Source organism: Sarcophilus harrisii, chromosome 2, assembly GCF_902635505.1.
Source record: "Sarcophilus harrisii chromosome 2, mSarHar1.11, whole genome shotgun sequence".
Classification (NCBI taxonomy): domain Eukaryota; kingdom Metazoa; phylum Chordata; class Mammalia; order Dasyuromorphia; family Dasyuridae; genus Sarcophilus; species Sarcophilus harrisii.
In genome coordinates this window covers 261992288-262012142 of record NC_045427.1, presented here as the reverse complement: position 1 = coordinate 262012142, position 19855 = coordinate 261992288, and the positions used below count along the sequence as shown (strand labels likewise).

The 19855-nt window shown below is 42.3% G+C and overlaps 1 protein-coding gene across 1 annotated transcript; it reads right to left on the bottom strand.

Moving 5' to 3' along the window:
• Nucleotides 1-324: 324 nt before the first annotated feature.
• Nucleotides 325-19377, bottom strand: SPINT1 (serine peptidase inhibitor, Kunitz type 1). The gene is made up of 11 exons (XM_031952108.1): nucleotides 19051-19377; nucleotides 18204-18738; nucleotides 8483-8610; nucleotides 7736-7874; nucleotides 7452-7622; nucleotides 4488-4514; nucleotides 4124-4249; nucleotides 3812-3862; nucleotides 2997-3167; nucleotides 1769-1816; nucleotides 325-1561 (listed from the first exon to the last, which is right to left on the bottom strand). Exons 1-11 carry the CDS (start codon nucleotides 19219-19221, stop codon nucleotides 1341-1343), a joined length of 1788 nt encoding a protein of 595 aa, XP_031807968.1. The 5' UTR covers nucleotides 19222-19377; the 3' UTR covers nucleotides 325-1340.
• Between the last annotated feature and the right edge of the window lie 478 nt (nucleotides 19378-19855).

Sequence of the window (19855 nt, the reverse complement as noted above, 5' to 3'; positions counted from 1 at the left end):
TCTCATGTCAGCCTCTTGGTGCTTATGTCACAGACATAGAAAGAATAAACCAAAAAAACCTTTCTGCTGACATCAATCCCCTTTTCCCTCCTTACACCTTCCCATCCCCCATCCCTTCCCTTGGGGTGGTCAAACTTGGCAATTCTCTCCTCCCACGTGGGTTGGAGCAGTTTCGGGAGAGGCAGGGGAACCTGCTGAACAGGGCAGCCCAAGTCTAAACCGGTCAGACAGGAGAGGTCCCCACTGAGACATCACCTCTCATCCTCCTCCCTCAACCCTTTCCCCCCTAGCCCGGATTACAGACATCAGATAGAAAGAGGCACCTCGGACCCATAGCTTTTTATTTCAATGAGGGAAGAGGTGGCAAAGATTGGGGAGTAGGGGGGTGATGACTCCTCTGGAGAAAAATAACATCCCTTCATTGAGGAAGAGACAGAGGGGAAGGCAGAGGGAGTTTTCAAACTCCTCACCCCTTCAGCTCTTCTACATCATCATGCTCAAGCCCAGACTTAGGTACAAGAGCTGCCAGACCTCTTCAGGCCCAGAAGAGGAAGCTGGACTAGAGACAGGAACACAGAGACAGGCTCCAGTCTCTACTCATTAAATAAACAAAAACAAACTTTATATACAGGCTCCCAGCAGGGTGACTGGGAGGGGGCAGACAAAGGGAGCTTAAGCATAATGAGGTAATGAGGAAGGAAAAGACAGATCCTGGAGGTAGGAGCAGCTCTGGCCGCCACCTGACTGTCACAGTACCACCTCCCCTCCTCTACCCTGCCACGTGCTTAAGAGCTCTGGGGAAGAAGGGGAAAGGGTAGAATCACAGACCATTTTGTAAAGGAAAGAGAATGCAATTTTCCCAGTCCTAAGTAGGTGACAGGACCTTTCAAACAGGGCATTCTGTCTTCATTTGCCTACTCAAGTCTCTTGCAATGCCAACTGTGTTTCCAGCCTCACAGCCAAGACAGCTGTACCACGGCAGGGCAGGAGATTTGGGCTCCGAAACAGAACCAAACAAAATAGGAAGTGGGGGGAAAGGACCTTAAGCCCAATTTTTCTCCTCCCTGTCCTCCATTCTTGATAATGAAGGAAACTAAGGATGGGGACTTAGTCGAGTTAGAGTTGGCCAGAAATGCCGGCTCACAGTACCCAGGAAAACCCCTGGCCGGGAGGGGTCTGACGGTGTGCTTGTAGACCAAGTGCCCCATGTCTTCAGTGGTAGAGACTGAGAAGCTGGCTGGCCCTCCATTCTTGATGGGACAGAAACTAAGGAGGGGGTTGGGGGCAAGGTTAAGGTAAGCCAGAACTCATAGCCCACAGTACCCAGGGGAGACCCCAGCTCAGAGGGGTCTAGTGGTATGGTTGTAGACCAAGTGTTCTGTGTCCTCTGTAGTGGAGATCGTGGAGCTGGCTGGCGTAGGGGGAGGGAGGTGCTGATGGAGGGGGTGATGACCTTGGTGGTTTGTGTTCATATAGTTTTTGAAAAAGCAATAGCCTAGGATGGTGACCACAATCACAATGCAGGTCCCCAGGAGCACAGCCACAGCCACCTCCACAGAACCTGGCAGGGAGACATAAATGGGGAAGGGAGTCACTCATGCTGCACTCCTTCAGTCTGATTACTAATATTGTAGAATAGTGAGGCTAGATCAGGGACAGAGAATCTCAAAACCCTGGGCAAGTAAGGAAGATTTTTATCTCCCAGACTCCGGGGCATCAGACTAAGTAGGAGTTTAAAGGAATGGCCCTATATAAGAATAAGGCTCACCTGAGTTTTGATGCAGGGATTCTCGTCGAAGGCCAAACACATCTTTTTCTGCAAAGATGGGGGAGAGGGAAATTGTGATTAAAAAAAAATGTTTCCCCAATTACATGTGAAAATGATTTTTAACTTTTTTTTAAGTTCTACGTTCCAAACTCTATCCCTTCCCCTCCCAGAGGCAGAAAGCAATCTGACAGAGGTTATAGGAAATTGTGATTTTAAAGGACTGACAATAAAGCATGCTTCCTTACTCTACGGATAATCTATAGATGTAGCATGAAGTATCCATTTCCAGACAAGATCAAAGCATTAAAGTGTTAGTAGCAGTTATTACTTGTAAATATTTGTTACAAGGGAGGATATATCACTGGGAAGTAAAAATGATTTTTTAAAAAAAATATCCATTGGAGGTTGAGGTACAGGCCTGTAATCTTTACTTCTGGAGAAGACAAAGGCTGATGAATCAAATGAATTCAGGAATTCCAACCTGGAGTAGGATTAAAGGCTGTTGGGTTTTCCCACCATATTCACTGCTAATAAGGTAAGCCCCCACAATGGCCTCTAGGTTGCCAAAAGAGGGGTAAGCAGGTTCAATGAGGAAAAATGAGAGCAGATGAAAACTTTTGGGATCAGTATTGGGATCTGGCCCATAATGCCAATAAATAAAGAAGTATTAATTTTTAAAAAATTGTAATGGGGAAGAGACATGTCTAATGGATTATTTTAAAAATATAATTTGCTCCTATCTTGCCTCTATATCCTTCCTCAACCCAGGTCATCACTTTAAGGGAACAGTGAGGCTTTGAGAGATGGGGATGGGGACAGAACAGTAGGACCTGAAACTCTCTTCAGATGACAGATTTAGAGTTGAAAGGGACCTTAGATCATTATATCCAATCCCTTCATTTTATAGTTGAGAAAATTAAGGTCTAAAGAGATCAAAGTTAGTTAACCACAGAATCAGGATTTAAAAACAGGCCTTCTGGCTCCCCTATGAACTCTTTCCCTCCTTCCTTCTCCCTTTCTTTCCCTCTTTTTCTTTCTTCTTCCCTCCTCTTCTCCCTTTCCCCCTTCTTTTTTCCCTTCTTTTTTTATCCTTCCCTTCTTCCCTCCCTCCTTTCCTCCTTCCTTTCTTTTCCCTTTCTGCCTTTCTCTTTGCATCATAGTCTCTGCTTAAGTCCCTTTTCCCAGTTGATCTCTCACTGGGCTCCACCTTCCCCAATCTCATGCTCACTGGAGATGCCTTCACAGGACTTGAGGCACTTTTCCTCATCCAGGAAGTTATTTTTGTTGCCATCACAACCTCCATAGGTGAAAAGAGCACAGCGTTCACTGAATGGGTTATAGTACCATCGAGGGATACTTTCGTGGCACAGCCCTGTGTCTGGCAAGTCTACACAGTGTCCTGGAGAAGGAAGAGAAGAAAGGGCCAAATTAAGTGCTTGGAGCTTTCCACTGTATTCCAACAGGGGCAGATATAACTCGGAATAAGCAATTGAATTTGTGATTTCTTTGATATGGAGAACTCACTCAGACAATTCAGAAAACTAAGAGGTTGTTGCTTGCTCAGGATTACACCAGTAGGTGTAAATCTGGATGTAAACCTGAATACACTAGTACAAAGACTAGGGGCACTTGTCCCATCTTCTACCTCAGCCTGGGACTGGCTCATAATCGAAGTTGCACAGGATCGGGCAGAGGGACTGATGTGCTTCTGGGAATTACATAAAGACACCTGGTTCTGGGCAGGTCCTACCAGAACCTGCTTGAAAAGAAAGGGACCCAGTCCTTTTCTGCTTATGACTGATCATAGGTATTAAGTCTGGCTGATAGGGCTTTGAGTTGGGCCTGTGAGAAGAAGGGCTAGGAAAAAAAATAACCCCTGGGCAACTAGGTGGTGCAATGAATAGGGCACAAACCTGGGAGTTTGGGGTTCAAATCTTAGACACTTACTAGTTGTATGACTCTGGGCAAGTCACTTAACCCTGATTACCTGTGAGGAAAAAAAGAAAAGGACTAATCCAAAACCTCTGAAATCTTGTCACTTACCTTTGTCACTAGGAAAGTGGAAGCTTTGGAGATCATCAAAGCCTTTTGTATCTGTAGAAAGAGAAAAGCTCACAGACCCAGCCTTGTTTACAAAGCTCAGTTAAGGGAGACAAAGGAAACAGGACAGCACAATCCCATCTGTTTCTGAACTTGTCCTAATAGTTTCAAGCCCTTCCTTCTTCTTAATCCCCAAACCAGTTCTTCCAGGACCCCTGACCCAAGAGAGCTCTATTGTGCCCACCCTGAGGACCCACTGCCTTCTGGAGGACACTATCAAGAAGATCCCAGGGATCACCCTTCCCAGAATCTCACAGTTGTCACAAGCTGTTTCATCCGAGGCATCCAGGCAATCAGGCAAGTCATCACACTCCATGAAGCCATCAATACAGCAGCCGTCCTGACAGCGAAACTGGGAAGGCTGGCAAGTCCCCAAGCATACTTTTTGGGGAAGAGAGAAGGAAGGAGCATTCATCAGCTAAGCTCCACAAGTATCTGGTGAGCAGCTGATGTTGGAATCAGAGGGAAATGGTGTTGGGGGATCCCACCCAAAGAGCTGGTGTTAGAGACAGGACCCTAGGAACTAGGAACTAATCTGACCTCATTGCTAAGGAATCTAGAGAAGGGGAGTGATAGGGGACTGGAGAAAGAAGAGAAAGGTGCTGAGAAAGGAACCTACCTGGATGTTGCCTTTGGATCGAAGGACCTGAAAGAGAGAAAAATAAGTGATATCCATCAAATCCTTAGCAAAAAGAGATGATGAAGGCCTGAAATCTGGGGGAAATACACCATTCTTATTCCTTTCTTAGTCTTGTATAGCAGTAGCTCACCTTCAGAGAAATTTCATATTCATTAAATATGAAAATTAATAGAATATTCACCTTCAGAATATCCTATTAATTTTCATATTTAATGAATTACAATGGAGATAAATGTGAGGCTTTATACTAAGAATTTTTTAAAAAATCAACCATGAGTATCAGATAAGGGAAGACTTGGCTACTAATGAGAATTTTCAGTTAGAAGGTAAACTCCTTGAAAATGAGTTTCTCATTGTTAAGTTGAGATTACTTTTAAAAATATTTTGTTTATATCGATAAATTTTGTTTTTAAAACAAATATTTCAAACTCTCAAACCACAAAGTATACCCCCTATCCCTGTCCCAAACATGACAGCCCTGTATTCGCTTTTATATATATGAACTATCCCTTCCTCCTTGCATAGCAAGGTGCCCTGAACATGCATATTCATTCAATCAATCAATCATCAGTAATGGGGTGTGGCAGCCAAAAAAAATAATTCAAATTTTGCTGCATTAATGGAGACAAGAGTTTCTAGGCATAAGAGGTAGTTCAGTGCCACACTGAACCATGATGCCTCTACCCACTGCTCTTAGTTTTGCCCTCTGAAAAGAGGTAAAACAATCTTTCTACCATATTACAACCCTTCACATAACTTGAAGAAGGCCACACCCTGAATATTTCCTTTGGTTTTGTGTTTTAATTTTTTAAATTATTACATCTTTTTATTTACAAAACATATGTATGGGTAATTTTTTTCAACACTGACCCTTGCAAAACCTTCTGTTCCAAATTTTCCCCTCCTTCCCCCACTTCCTCTCCTAGATGGCAAGTAGTCCAATACATGTTAAATATGTTAAATTATATGTTAAATCAAATATATGTATACATAACTATGCAGCTGTCTTGCTGCACAAGAAAAATTGGATCTAAAAAGAAAAAAAAAAACCTGAGAAGGAAAACAAAAATGCAAGCAAAAAATAACAGAAAGAGTGAAAATGCTATGTTGTGGTCCACACTCAGTTCCCATACTCCTTTAGGTGTATATGGCTCTCTTCATTACTGGACAAGTGGAACTAGTTTGAATCATCTCATTGTTGAAAAGAGCCACGTCCATCAGAACCAATCATCGCATAGTCTTGTTGTTGAAGCGTGTAATGATCTCTTGGTTCTCCTCACTTCACTTAGCATCAGTTCATGTAAGTCTCTCCAGGCCTCTCTGAAATCATCCTGTTGTTCATTCATATACCATAACTTATTCAGCCATTCTCCAATTGATGGGCATCCATTCAATTACCAGTTTCTAGCCACTACAAACAGGGCTGCCACAAACATTTTTGCACATGTGGGTCCCTTTCTCTCCTTTAGGATCTCTTTGGGATATAATCCAAGTAGTAACACTGCTGGATCAAAGGGTATGCAGAGTTTGATAACTTTTTGAACATAGTTCCAAATTGCTCTCCAGAATGGTTGGATCCATTCACAGTTCCACAAACAATGCATCAGTGTCCCAGTTTTCCCAATCCCCTCCAACATTTGTCATTTTTTCCCCCTGTCATCTTAGTCAATCTGAGAGGCATGTAGTGGTATCTCAAGAGTTGTTTTAATTTGCATTTCTCTGATCAATAGTGTGAATCTTTCCTTTGTTGAAGCAAGTATCATTTCAATTGATCCTTTTCCAAAAACTACTTGAGGTCCTTGACCAAAAGACTGTGGTACCCAAAACCAAATAATTCACAACTGCATGATGAGGGCAGAGTTTGATCAGTGTAATATAGTGCCTAGTATGTGCCAAGAACTGTGCTAAGCTCTTGACAATTATCTCATTTGGTTCTCTCAACAATCCTGGGAGGGAGCTATTTTTATTTTTCTCATAGAATGGTTTGCCATCTCCTTCTTCAGCTCATTTTACAAATGGGGAAACTGAGGCAGATGGGGTTAAGTAACTTGTCTAGGGCCAAATGGGCTAGTAGATGTCTAAGATTAAATTTGCAGTTCTGATTTCAAGACTCGGTGCTCTATCCACTTTGCCACCTAGCTGTCCCCTCCATTTATAGTTTCTGTAAAATGAAAGGGTTAGATTAGATGATCTCTAAGGCTAAATCTATGATTCTGTGATAGATTAGCCAAAAGGAAGATTTAGCATTGATATCAGGAAAAAAAAAACCCTCAACAACTTTCCTAATAATTAAAGCTGACAAAAAAGAGAAATGAGGTGCCTCCAGATATACTGGATGGCTCCTTGTCAAGCATATAACAGTTAGGGATTCCTTTTGGGTATGGATCAAACCAGTTGGGTCACTGATTTTCACCCCAAAATGATGGGATTTTATATTGTAGTCAAGACAGGAAGGAAGAAAGTGCATTTTAACTCTCTAGTTCTGATCAACTGCTTTCTTTTGTTGTTATTGTTGTAGTTCAGTTGTTTCAGTCACGTCCAACTCTTTGTGATCCTATTTTGGGGTTTTCTTGGCAAAAAATAGTGGAATGGTTTGCCATTTCCTTCTCCAGTTCACTTTACAGATGAGGAAACTGACACAGACAGGGTAAAGTGACTTGCCTAACGTCATACAGCTAGAAAATGTTTAAGGCTAGATTTGAATTCATGAAGATGAGTCTTCTCAATTCCAAGTCTAGTGTTCTATACACTAAGCCACCTAGCTCTCTTTAAAAAATTTTGGTGCTTTTTTTTTTTTTTTTTTTTTAAATATAATACTATTACTTCTCCCCCCCTCCAGCTACCTCCTCTTGCCATCAGATTCTCCCTATTCCCTAGGCCAGGCACTTTCTCAACTTCTTCCCACTCTTTCATTTCCCATTGCAACCCTTCCCACCAGCTCACCTTGTACATCTTTACAGGCCATCTTGCACTCCTCTTCCCTAAGGTAGTTATTCTTGTTGCCAAGGCAACCACCATAGACGAAACTTTTGCAGAGCTGCGCAGTAGGGTCATAGTACCATCGGGGGAAAGCACCTCGGCAACGGCCCACTTTCTTAGGTGCCAGGCAGTGTTCTGGGAAAAGGAGGGGCAAGTCATTTAGCCATCTAAAGGAGATATTTGGGTACCTAGGGCACTGTGTCCCTATCTTTTTGGTCCTTAACCATTCTTCTGGACTCATCCTTTACCTTCTGTCTGCTTAGGTGACAGGACAGTGATAGTGAAGTTGGCAGTATCCTGATTTTGGTCAGGCTTCTTCACAGTCAACTGAAAGACGTAAGTTCCCTCTTTTAGTTGTGAGAGTTCTAGTTGATCAGGATCCTTTTTCTATAGGAAAAAAAAGGATGGGGGTAAGCTTTAGATCTGTTCTTCATCTCCCACTGTAATAAGTCCCTGCAGATCTGAAGACATTTTTTATCTCTTATCTCCCCATAATCGCTAAAGAAATCTTGTGATATCAGAATAGGGGAATCATAAATGGAGATCAGGTGAGGGGTAGGACTATCTGTGGGAGTTTTTAATTAATGAGGTTATAGAAATTATTTTAGGCAGTAGTGTGTAGATAAATGTTTAGCAATTGGCTCTACACACCCCCACACACAGACACAGACACACACACTTTTAGGTTAATTCTTCATTATTAGTATTTTTTCAATCACTTACTTAAATCTAGATAACCAAAAATCCAGCCTGCAGATTTCCAAGGTGTGAATGCTCATACTGAATATTTAAGTCAGTTCTCTTGAGTTGATTCCAGCACAACCATATCTTTGGTTTTTAGGGCACCCAAAAGCAACTGTTTCTGGGACTCAGGCACCTCCCAAATCGGACAATGACTCCAAGGGATATAGAGTTAAAAGCTGGGAGAGAGTGTCCAATGATTTGAGTGATGCTCCCAAAGTCCCACCATCCCAGATTCCACCACAGTTTCTTACCTCTATCTTCACATCAGTATCTCCCTGGACAAGTTGCCACTCAGTGTTTTCTGTACCCCGGAGCACTAGGGGCTCCTGAGGTTGTACCTTTATTTCCATGCCAGCCCAAGACTTGGGAAGATGAGCTCCTGAGGAAAAAAGGAGGAATGGGTTAGGGTGAACTCTTTCCCCAAGGAATGATTTTTCTTTATTTTTATCTTTTCTTATGATATTCAAACATGCAGATGAGCTTAGAAACTCCATCAAATCAATCAACAAGCATTTATTAATTTTGTATTACATATGCCATGAACGATTCTAGGCACCGAGGAATCAAAAAGAAAAAATAGTAGTTCCTGCCCTTAAGGAGATTAAGGGACCAATAGAAAATAATAGGAATGCAACCTGTCCCAAAATCATTCATGTGGCAAAGCAGAAATTGGTTGGAGGTGGAGGAGGGAAACTCCCAGTGTCAAGGAGGAGAGCTGGTATGAAAAGGGGTATCCACTGTCATTATACTATAATTCTTACTTTTTTTTTACTTGACAGAAAATTATTCATACTTCCCAAATTTTTGTGGCACATGTGCTTTCTACTGAAACATCATTCATTCAACAAATATTTACTGTGACCAACTATAGATTCAATTCTGTGGAGAATGAAAAAAAAAAAAGGATAGGACTCACAGAATCTCAGAATTGGAAGAGACCATAAAATCTAACTCAAGTGTGGGGGGAAAAAAGAGGAGCTCATCACTTCCTAAGGCAGATAATTATAAATTTCAAAATTTGAAGAATTTATAATGAAATATATGTACACAGAAACTATATACATTGGTAGGAGTTCATCCCTGGTTTAATGGATGGAATATTATTATTCTTGATTTGTTTTCTATTAATCACATGTTACTGATAAAGGCGGGGAGGGTAGTTAGATGGCACAATGGATAGAGCACCAGCCCTGAAATCAGGAGGACCTAAGTTCAAATCTGGTCTGAAGACCCTTAAACTCTTCCTAGCTATGTGATTGCCTCAGTCAAAAAAAAAAAAAGATTAAATAGAGTTCAACTGAGTGATTTGTTGAATGGGAAGTATGCTGGTAAGGGCTCAGGAACTGAAGTGTATAGCAGTAGATATATTACTACTGCTTGTCACCTAGATTACTTCTGGGAACCTGAAAAAATAACTTGTGTGATTACTTCTATCTAGGAACTAACAAGTAGGCAAGTGCATATTGGGACAATGAAGCCAAACAGGGAGAGAGGAAAGCAGGATGTGTACTACATACACACAAACCTTTCCCCTTCTGCAAGGCATACTAAATTCTGAAATACAGTGATATATTACTGTTGTTCAAAGAAAGGAGGGAGAAGTCATAGGAGCCTGAAGTGGCCAGGGAAATTTTCCTGGGAAGTTGAATCTTGCCTTGAACCATGGACTCGAGCTGCATCTATACTAATGTTACCACCAAAATGAACCATAGAGTTCACCTAACTCAATTTATGTTGGACTAAAAACAGGCTTACAGAAATTAAGTGAATTGGCCAAGATCACAGAGTTAATATGAGGCTGATTCAGAAGAAAGATTTCTACCCACCCTATCTACATTACTGGACAGGGGTCCGAAAACCTGAGTCCATGTTTGAACCAAACTAATTCACCAGCCTTTCTTGGTATATGACATACCATTTCCCATCCCTGAACAGACTTCCTCCTATCCTCTTCCTTTAAAAATCCCTTGCTATTTAAGGGTCAGCTCAAATACCAGTGAATGGTGCAGTGAACAGAGCACCTGAGTTGGAGTAAGGAAGATTAATTTTCCTGAGTTAAAATCTGATCTCAATCACTTATTAGCTGGATGACCCTGAGCAAGTCACTTAACTCTGCCTTTGTTTCTCCACTTTTGTAAAACAAGCTGGAGAAGGAATTGACAAACCACTCCAGGATCTCTGCCAAATGAGATCTTGAAGAGTCGAACATAACAACAATGAAGCTTTTTCTAATCTCCTTTGATATTAAGTATCCTCCCAATTCTAAAATTTCTTTGTATATGTGCTATATCAAGTCATATGTATATATATGATTCTCTCTAGTAGAATATAGATTCCTAAAGGGTGATTATTTTGTTTTTGCCTTTGGATTTCCAGTAAAGGTAAAAGGAAAAACAAGTGTAATCAATGTACAACTGAGAGTAGGAAGATGAGTTTGGCTGGAGCAGGAAGTTCTTGTGGCAGAATAATGAAAGAAAAGTTTGGTATCAAGTTAAGAAGTACAGATTTTATTATTGTAGGTACAGGGAAGCCATGGAATATTTTTGAGCACTAGTGACACAAAGTAATATATTAAGAGAATTTTAACTTGGAATGGGAGAAAGTCAGTTCAGTTAGCCAGCTATTATTGTAGCCCAGATTTGAGGTATTAGTTTTCTGAGAGTAGCAGCAGAAGTAATTGAAATGCCTGATGTGTGATTACTATAGAAATCTATAGATAGTGATGGGAGGAGTTTGAGCTGTCAGGTATTAAGACTACTAATATTGGGAAACCTTTTTTGTCAGACATTGGATGGGAAGGAAGGGATTGCAACTTAAGGCAACGATTAAAATTTTATTGTCGAGAATCATGGTTCTTGGGGTAGCTAAGTGTCATAGTGGATAGAGCACTGGCCCTGAAGACAGGAGGACCTGAGTGAATTTAAATCTAGCCTCAGACACTTAATACTTACTAACTGAATGACTTGTGGCAAGTCACTTAAGTCCAGTTACCTTAGCAAAAAAACAAAAACAAAAAGAATCATAATTCCGTACAATGTAGTGTGAGCATTTTGATGGACACTGCTGACAACAGCAAAGTGTCATCTTTAGATTTAGAATCAGAGGAACTGAATTAAAATTCTGGACCTTCTACTTCCTACCTGTGTGATTTTGGATAAGTCACTTACCGCAGTTTCTTTGCTTGTAAAGTAAGGAGGGTTAGACTAGATAGCCTCTGAGGTCCCTTTCAATCCTAAATATGTGATCCTATCATCCAAATAGAAAAATTCAGCAGGTAATTTGGTACTTAGGACTAGAGTTCAACTAAAAACCTAGCTGGAAGAAGGATGATCCTATACCATTTCAACTCAATGAGAGGCTCAGGATCAAAAATCTTAAAAAAAAAATTTTTTTGGCAAGGTAATTGGGGTTAAGTGACTTACCCAGGGTCACACAGTAAGTATTAAGTGTGTGAGTAAATTCAGGTTGTCCTGACTATAGGGTTGGTGCTCTATCCATTGCACCATCTAGCTGCCCCTTCAGGATCAAAATTCTAATCTCAGAAAATGACACTACTTAATGTGGGTATATGGTGTGCACAGGATTTGGTAGTCACTCAGAGGTGAGGTCTGAAATGTGGGAGAAGATGAGATGGAAGGATAGAGAAGACAGACGTCAGAAAGATTGAAATTTTGACTATACCCACATTTACAGGACAGGAATAATAGAAAGATGGGAAAATTTGGGTGGTGTCAGGAAAATTGAGCAAGGAGAAAATTAATGAGAAATGATTAAAATGGTCAGTTGCTACAACCAATCAGAAAGAGCAAGGCTAGGAGAAACAAATTGTCTGCACAGGAAAGGGAGAGCAGGAAAAGGGAGAAAGTGCTTCATTTTGGTATCACTTCCATCTACCCCTTCCTTTCTGTTCTTACAGTCTGGTACCATCCTCCACAGTGTAGTTATTACCCCCAAATTAGTAATATCTTCCTAATAGCCTTCAAACCTCTAGTTCACTCTCCTCTTTTACATAATCTCTACCAGTGTCTACTTTTTATTTGCACATGTCTGATCATGTTCTTCATTTTTCCAAAGTTTTCAATGGTCCTCTGCTGTTTAGGAAATAAGAGCCATATATTTTTGAATACCATTCCATGCCCCCCACAATCTAGTAATCAGGCAACAAGTATTTTTTAAAGCATCTACTGTAAACGAGATAATATTTATAAAGCAAGCAGTATGGTTTCAAAAACTCATTAGGTGCTTAATAGATTCTTGTTTCCTTCCCCCTTGCCACTCCATGTTTTAGATACTGTACTAAGCACTAGAGATACAAAGAAAGGCAAAAACACTAACCCTGCACCTAAGAAGTGTCTTTCTTTCTTTCTTTCCTTCTTCTTTCTTTCCTTTCTCTCTCTGTCTCTTTTTCTCTTTCTTTCTAGGGCAATTGGGGTTAAGTGACTTGTTTAGTCACACAGCTGGTGTTAAATGTCTGAGATACATTTGAACTCAGGTTCTCCTGATTTCAGGGCTGGAGGGCTATCTACTGCATCTTCTAGGTGCTCTCAGAAGTTCAATTCTAATGGAGAAAACAACATGCAAACAAATATGTACATGAAAAATTTAAGCCAGATAAGTCAGAGCTCATCTCTGAGCTCTATCCAGCAGTGGTAACAATTAATCTTTCAGGCTTTATCTTCTGCTATGTATGTCCCTCTGTACAATCACTTCACGCAGCTGATCTGGTCATCCATCCTCCCAAACACATTCCTCTTGGGAGTAGGATTGTTTCTTTCTTTGTATCCCTCAAATGGTGCCTAGGACATAATCAATATTTGTTCATTGTATTGTACCTTTGTTTACAGTCAGGTTAGTCAAGTGAGTTTTCAGCTCCAGAGATCTCACAAAGTACTTTGTATTTCTCTTAGTGTCTGCCCCAGATGGACAGACCTATGACCGTGAATGAAGCAAAGTCCCAGTAATCTTGTGCTAGCACACCAGGGTTGTTTTCTCCTGTAACTTCGAAAGCATCTTTGCAAGCATCCCACCCCCACTAGATATACTACAAAGCATTCCAAAGGAAGAGCAGAAGTTGGTAATGTCTTCCCAATTGCACAGGTAAGGAAAACACAAGGGAAAGGAAACTACATCTGAGATTCAGTGAATAATTTCCCTCCCAGGCAAGGACCCCAGGTGGGCTGAGGTAAATCAGAGGGGGCATTATAGCACATAACCTAAAGAACTTTCCAGATAAGTCTTAATCACCATTTTTGGAAGCTGATGGGAAAACTCCCCTTTTCTCTTTTCCTTCCTCTTTTCTCTTTCCCTTCCACTTCCCTTCCCCCACCTGGAGAGCAAAGGGCTAGCCCGACCATAAATGAGTCCCTCCCTCCAGAAACTCAGGCCCCAGGATGTCCCCATAGCAACCACAAGCTCCACCTCCTAGTTCCATTCACCAGAAAGGCAAGAGGCAGAAGGGCAGAGGAAAAAAGGGAAGAGGAGGGAGGTGAGAAAGGAGAAACTAGAATACAAACTCCCTCCCCCTTTCCTTTCTGAAATCTGGGCTGAGCCTAGGCAAGAGAAAAGAAAGGAAACTTACTAAATCTGTAAGAAAGGGGAATTTTCCTCCTCATCTGGGGTGGAGAAGGAAGAAATCTTTCTTCTAGATATTTAGAACTAGGTTTTTCCCATCCAACAGCTCTTATACCTTATAGCAGGATGCTGCAGTTATCTAACTCATCTTAGCTCCTCAGATACACAATAACTAGACTAGATTCTTACTCAATCCATTCTGTTCTATTGCCTTCAAATGCCCCTTTAAGAATCTTTCAAGGCAGTTAGTTGGTGAAGTGGATAGAGCACCAGCCCTTAAGTCAGGCGGACTTAAGTTCAAATCTGACCTCAAACACTTAACTGTCCTAGCCATACGACCTTGGGCAAGTCATTTAAGCCCAATTGCCTCAGCCAAAAAAAAAAAAAAATCTTCCTCCAGGCTCTTAGTATTACTGCCTAGATGGAAGAAGAGGGTTCTGAGATTGTTCCAGAAAGGAAGAAAGAAGTGTTTATACATGTCTGCTGACTCCCCTAGCTCAGGTCACCAGTTCTAGGAACCATCCAATTCCTGGAGCTTTCCTACAAATGGTCCCTGGTAGAAAATTTGCAACCAGGTATGGGAAGTGGTGGGGCCAATTACAGTCAATTACCACCCACCTGACCTGCTACTTCCTTGTGGAACAGGCTTAGTCTCTAGTCCTACGGGGACCTGGTGAGTTAACCTGGCTCCAAGAAGGAGGCATCTATCCTCAGGCCTTCCTCTAAACTTCAAAGATGATCAGAAATGGCAAAAAAGGACCAGAGTAAGATGAGGAGGCCAATAAAAAAACTTTGAAAGTTGTAAGAACTCTGATTGATACAATGAATAACCATGATTCCAGAGGACCACATATGATACTCTTACCCACTTGCCAACAGTGATTCAGTGGACTCAGGGTATAGACTGAGACACAGATTTCTGGACCAGGTCAATGCAGGAATTTGTTTTGCTTGACTAAGAATAATTTCTTACAAAGCTTTTGTTTTTCTTTTCTTTCTTTTTTTAATCCCAGGAGGATTGTGAGAGAGGAAAGACAGATTTTTTTAAAATTGAAAAACTTAAAATAGAATTTTAAAAAAAGGAATATAAGGGACCTAGTTTGAGAAGGAAAAAAGTCAACAAGAATTTAATATACGTTGTATGTCAGGTACCATACCAGTCATCCCAATCAAGTCTCCAGTACTTCAATCTCTCTTATCTTTAATTCATAGTCCCCACAGTTATCCAAGGGATATGCTTAAGCACAAGTCTGACCATGTTACTCTCCTATTCAAGAAACTCTAGTAAATTATCTTTAGCCTTGATGATCAAAACAAAGCTCTCCAGAATCTGCAGTAGTCTACCTTTCCAGATTTATTATGTATAAATTTCCTTCATCTCAAAAACTAGGAGGCCTCCTTGCTGTTTCTCACTCAGGATACTTTACTTCTTGGCTCCTTGATTTTGCACAGGCTGTCCCCAGGTCTGGAACTCAATCCCTCTTCAACTCTTACAAAATGCATCTTAAAATTCCTAACCTTTCCTTCAGGATTTAGCTCAAATAACACACAGACTCAGACACTCAGACACACAGACACACAGACACACATCCCTTTTCTTTTTCTTTCAGATTAACTCCACTTATTTTGCTTGCATTTTGTTTACTCATTAAGGAATAGCCTGGTCATGTGACTTGATATAGGGAATTCTTAGAAGAAGAAAGTCTATTTCACAGATTAAGTGATTTGCCTACGGTTATACAGTCAGCCTGTATCAAAGGTCTGGGATTTGAACCCTACCATTTGGTTTACTTGGCATTTGGGCTAGCTCTCTATTTGCTGTACCAGACTCACTCATTTATATACAAGTTTTCCTCCTCCTTCCCCTCAGAGAATGTAAGTTACTTGAAGGTAGAGACTATTTGTCCCTTACATTCCAACCAATAGGAAACAAGTACAAACAAGTACACTCATATGGAAATGCAACCTACATACAAAATAAAGTCATTTTAGGGGAGTGGAATCAGGAAATTCCAGCATTTTAATACAGCATAACTGTCTTTCACTTTTAAAGCTGGACTGGGGGGAACTCATTTAAACTCAAAGAAAGGGCTGGCCCTAAAGTCATTTCAACTCAGTGAAAGGGTCAGAACTCCAACCTAGGCCTAATTACCTAGGATAATACTATATTATATAATTTTATTATCTTATATAGTAACTTATAGCATCTTATAGGAAGTAGCACTTGAGTTGAAACTTGAAGAGAATTAGGGGTTCCAAGAACCAGAGATGAGGAGAAGGTATCCTACATATGAAAGACAGAGAATTAATAGAAAAAACTTTTCTCCAATTCCATATTGATGCCATCATCTCTAGACAGCCTCTGGTCCAATAAGTGCATCAATGCTATTTCTAGACTTGCTAGTTCCTGGATAAGCTGGTCATGCTGGAAGACAGCAAGACTGTGGAAGGGGTAGACAGGAGAAGATAGATGGGTAGATAGGTATTGAGTTCTTTTTCCACAGATGTCCAAGAAGGAGGGTGGGGTTGCCAATGAACCACAAATCTGTGGAGGGCCCTAATCCCCAGACTGGTTCCCCTGGCTGCCAGCTCAGAGCCAGAGCCGGGAGGTGGGGTGGGCTGGATCTTTGGGCCTGACTTCATCCTCAGGAATAAACAAAGGTTAACCAGGGGCTCAATCAGGCTCATTCTGGAACTCTCTTACATACATACACACACATACACACACCCCTAAACAGCTGACAATCTTTCTTGACCAGGTATACCACATCAGATGGCTGACTCATTCACCAATCCTTTTCTCCCCCAACCCCAACAAGCTCAAAACCAATCTCCTCCTACCCCTTTCTCTCTTTTCATTGAAGCCCCAAAGTTGGTCCAGTTCCAGCTGAATCCTTTGGATGTGGGTCAATTTCAACTTGAGCAGTAGACTCCTTTGGTTAGTCTAACTGGGAGAGATTCCTCATCCTCAGAGATCCCAGAAGACTCTCATCAGTTTTGTTCCCATCAGAAGTATTTGGAATATCATTAATCCAGTCCTGGGGCCCACCTTAGTTTAAGGTCTTCTGGGAGTTTCTCTAAACTGCCATGCAGAAACCATAGCAAGCTAGTACATCTCTGATACCACTTTTGTGGTTATGAGCATTTAATCTACTTGCTCCTGTTTTCTCATCTTTCAAACTGAAGGTTGGACTAGGTAGTCTTGGTGGTCCTTTCAGCTCCATTCTATAATGGAGTTATAATTTTTTGATTCTATAATTCTAGGACTTGTCAGTATCTAAGTCTAGTTTTATCATTGACTATGGGAACAAGCTTTCCCAGATCCCACATAGTTTGAGAGAGCGCATACTAGAAAACACTCAGGATACCACGAAGCTGACAGCATTTGGTTCCAGACCTACAGGAGCTGACTGAGGGCATTGTCCTAACCCAGCTATTTCTGGGAGAACATGATGGGATACTAGTGGGTAAATCCCTTAAACTCACTAGATTTCAGTTTTCTCATCTCCAACATGAAGTCAACTGGATTAAATGACCTTGGAGGATCCCTCTGGCTTTAGAAATGACCTTATATAGATATGGAAGCAATATAACATATTGCATGACATCAGTAAAACATAAGCTTCCTGAATACAGGGCTTATTTATGTTTATCAACACTCTTTGTACTGCAGGCACTTAATAAATGTTTTTAAAATTGGCCTGAATCAGAAAATTCCAGTATTTTAATTCAGCATAATTGTCTTTCATTCTCTTAAAGTTGGACTGGGGGGGAACTCATTTAAACTCAAGGAAAGGGCTGGTCCTAAAAACATTTTAACTCAGTGAAAGGATCAGAACACCAACCTAGGACTAATTACTTAGGACAATACTGTATTACATAACTATAGTATACGAAGCACTTCAGCATTTCAGAATTTACAAAATGCTTTCACACCCATTATCACATTTCATCCTTACAACACCCTGGTGAGGTAGGTACAGGTATTATCTCCATTTGACAAATGAAGCAACTGAGGTTCAGTTTGGTTAGCCACCTTGTCCAAGATAACATATAGTTACTAAATGGTGGAGGCAAAATAAAAAGCCTTCTCTTTCCATTCTCCCAAGGCAAATATCTCACATTTGAACACTAGCCTATCAACCAGCCTTCTACCTGGTTCCCCTTCCTCCTTCTCCCCTAGTGGAATCTCCCTTCCTTATCCTGGACTCTTAATTTTGGATTCCAGAATTCCCCTCTAAATCATTCTCCACTTTCTCCTCTGCTTTTTCCTTCCGCTTACAGTTACAAGGTTTTTTCTGTGCTCCCATCTCCAACAATTGAGTCCTCACAAAGACTCTCTAATTTGAAGGGTGAGATGCTTCTAGGTCTTCCCCAGTCTTCTCCTTTTCCCCGATTTACCTGTGAAGCCTTGTTTCCTCAGCTCTCGGTAGGACTCATACACATCTTTGGTAAGGTAGTTAAGGAAACCCTCTCTTCTAGAGAACTTGCAAACAAAAGTCTGCTCATACAAGCAGTTGAGAAGGAAACAGGCAGAGATGGCGTCCTCACTCCCACTAGGCTGCAGTTCCACCAGGGCCAGGTTGCAAGATGGGGTGGTGCAGCAGGCTCGAACACAATCCCAGCTCCTACGCACTTCGGGAGAGCCCAAGAAAGTAGCCCCATTACCAACGGAGGCGTCTGTGTCCAGTACAAAGGCTGGTACCCCAACTGTAAACTGTTCCAAACATTTGGCGCCAGCCGTTTTCTCAGGGGACACAGGTAGCTGCCCAGTCACTATGTCTGGAAGGTGGGACGTCACCAGGAGCCACAGAGTAGTCGTGATCCAGGCCGCGGGGCAGCAGCTGGGGGTCATCTTCCTCCTGGGGAGGATCACCTTCCTCCCAAGGAGGTTCGCCTTTCTAGGGTAGCTCTGTCTTCTGAAGGTGTTTAGGACCTGTAGGGCGGGGAAAGGAGGGGAGGAGAGAAGGTGACATACCTGATCAGCAAGCCAGGGAGAGATCTTAGAGGAAGGGAGGGCGGAAGTGAAAGGGGGGGAGGCTCTGGAACAAATGGGGGTACAGAGTATGGGGGTACCTGGACATATCGAGTCAGTAGGGGGACACAGAAACTCTCCCTTCCCAGTGAAAAAGTAAAACTAAGGAGATTGAGCACGCCACTAGACCGGGAAAGCTCAGTTGAACAAAGGCCGGATTTGTTCCTGTTGCCCGCCTAGATTCCCTTTGAGTCGCTAACCTCCCTTAGTTACCTGCACAGGTGAATGGGGCGGAGTGGGGCCCTTCCCGGTGCTCCCGGAGCGGCTCCGATGGCCGCCTTGTATTTCCCAGACTGCGAGTCCTTCGGCCCGCAGCCGCCACCTCCCGCTGAGTTTCAGGTGAAACTGAGTCAGCGGCCACCAGGTCGGGGCGGGGCCGGACATTAACTCTTGCGCCGCTGGCCCCGCCCCTACCACTGCCCCTTGGTTCCCCAGCTCAGCCGGTTCCCCTTTCCTCCTACCCTCCAGAGCAGCTTCCGGGCCCTTCCCCCTCGGCCTTATTGTCCTGGACCCCGACGCCCCCGCGCAGAGTGGCCGGGGTGGGGCCTCCTGGGACTTTGGGGATTGTCCCCCTCAAGCCCTGGGGCAGCCCGCGCCCTCTCGTGGCTGCTCCACACTAGATCAACAGCTGCTCCCAAGGGCGTCCCCCCTCTCTCCCTGAGGTCCTGGAGAGAAAGCTGAATCCTTGGGCTTTGTGGGATCCATGAACTTCCCAGCCTTTACACAACCTTGCACTATCCTAGCGCTCCCCTGGACTGTGAAACAGAGAACAAGGAGGAAGGGGCGAGTCCAGGTGTAATTTTTCATAACTCCCGCCCAGCATTCCTAACGCTATAATTGAGATCCCGTTTAGAGAGGGGAGGGTGAAAATGAGAGGAAATTACGAGGGGTCTCCAGTTGCCTAAGACTGAAAATTGGACACTTTGTAAATGATTTCAGTTTCTTGTCGGAGTTACTTCGGTGTCCATTTATAAGAAAGGAAAACAGCAGTTGTGGAGTTCCCTCTTTCGTCACCTGG

What these genes read in the sequence shown, in the direction of transcription:
- SPINT1 (XM_031952108.1), bottom strand. Translation starts at nt 19,221, where the DNA reads ATGTCCGGCCCCGCCCCGACCTGGTGGCCGCTGACTCAGTTTCACCTG. An exon ending in GATCCAAAGGCAACATCCAG is followed by an intron (nt 4,250 to 4,487) that starts GTAGGTTCCTTT and finishes TTCCCCAAAAAG; the next exon opens with TATGCTTGGGGACTTGCCAG. An exon ending in ATCCCTGCATCAAAACTCAG is followed by an intron (nt 1,562 to 1,768) that starts GTGAGCCTTATT and finishes TCTCCCTGCCAG; the next exon opens with GTTCTGTGGAGGTGGCTGTG.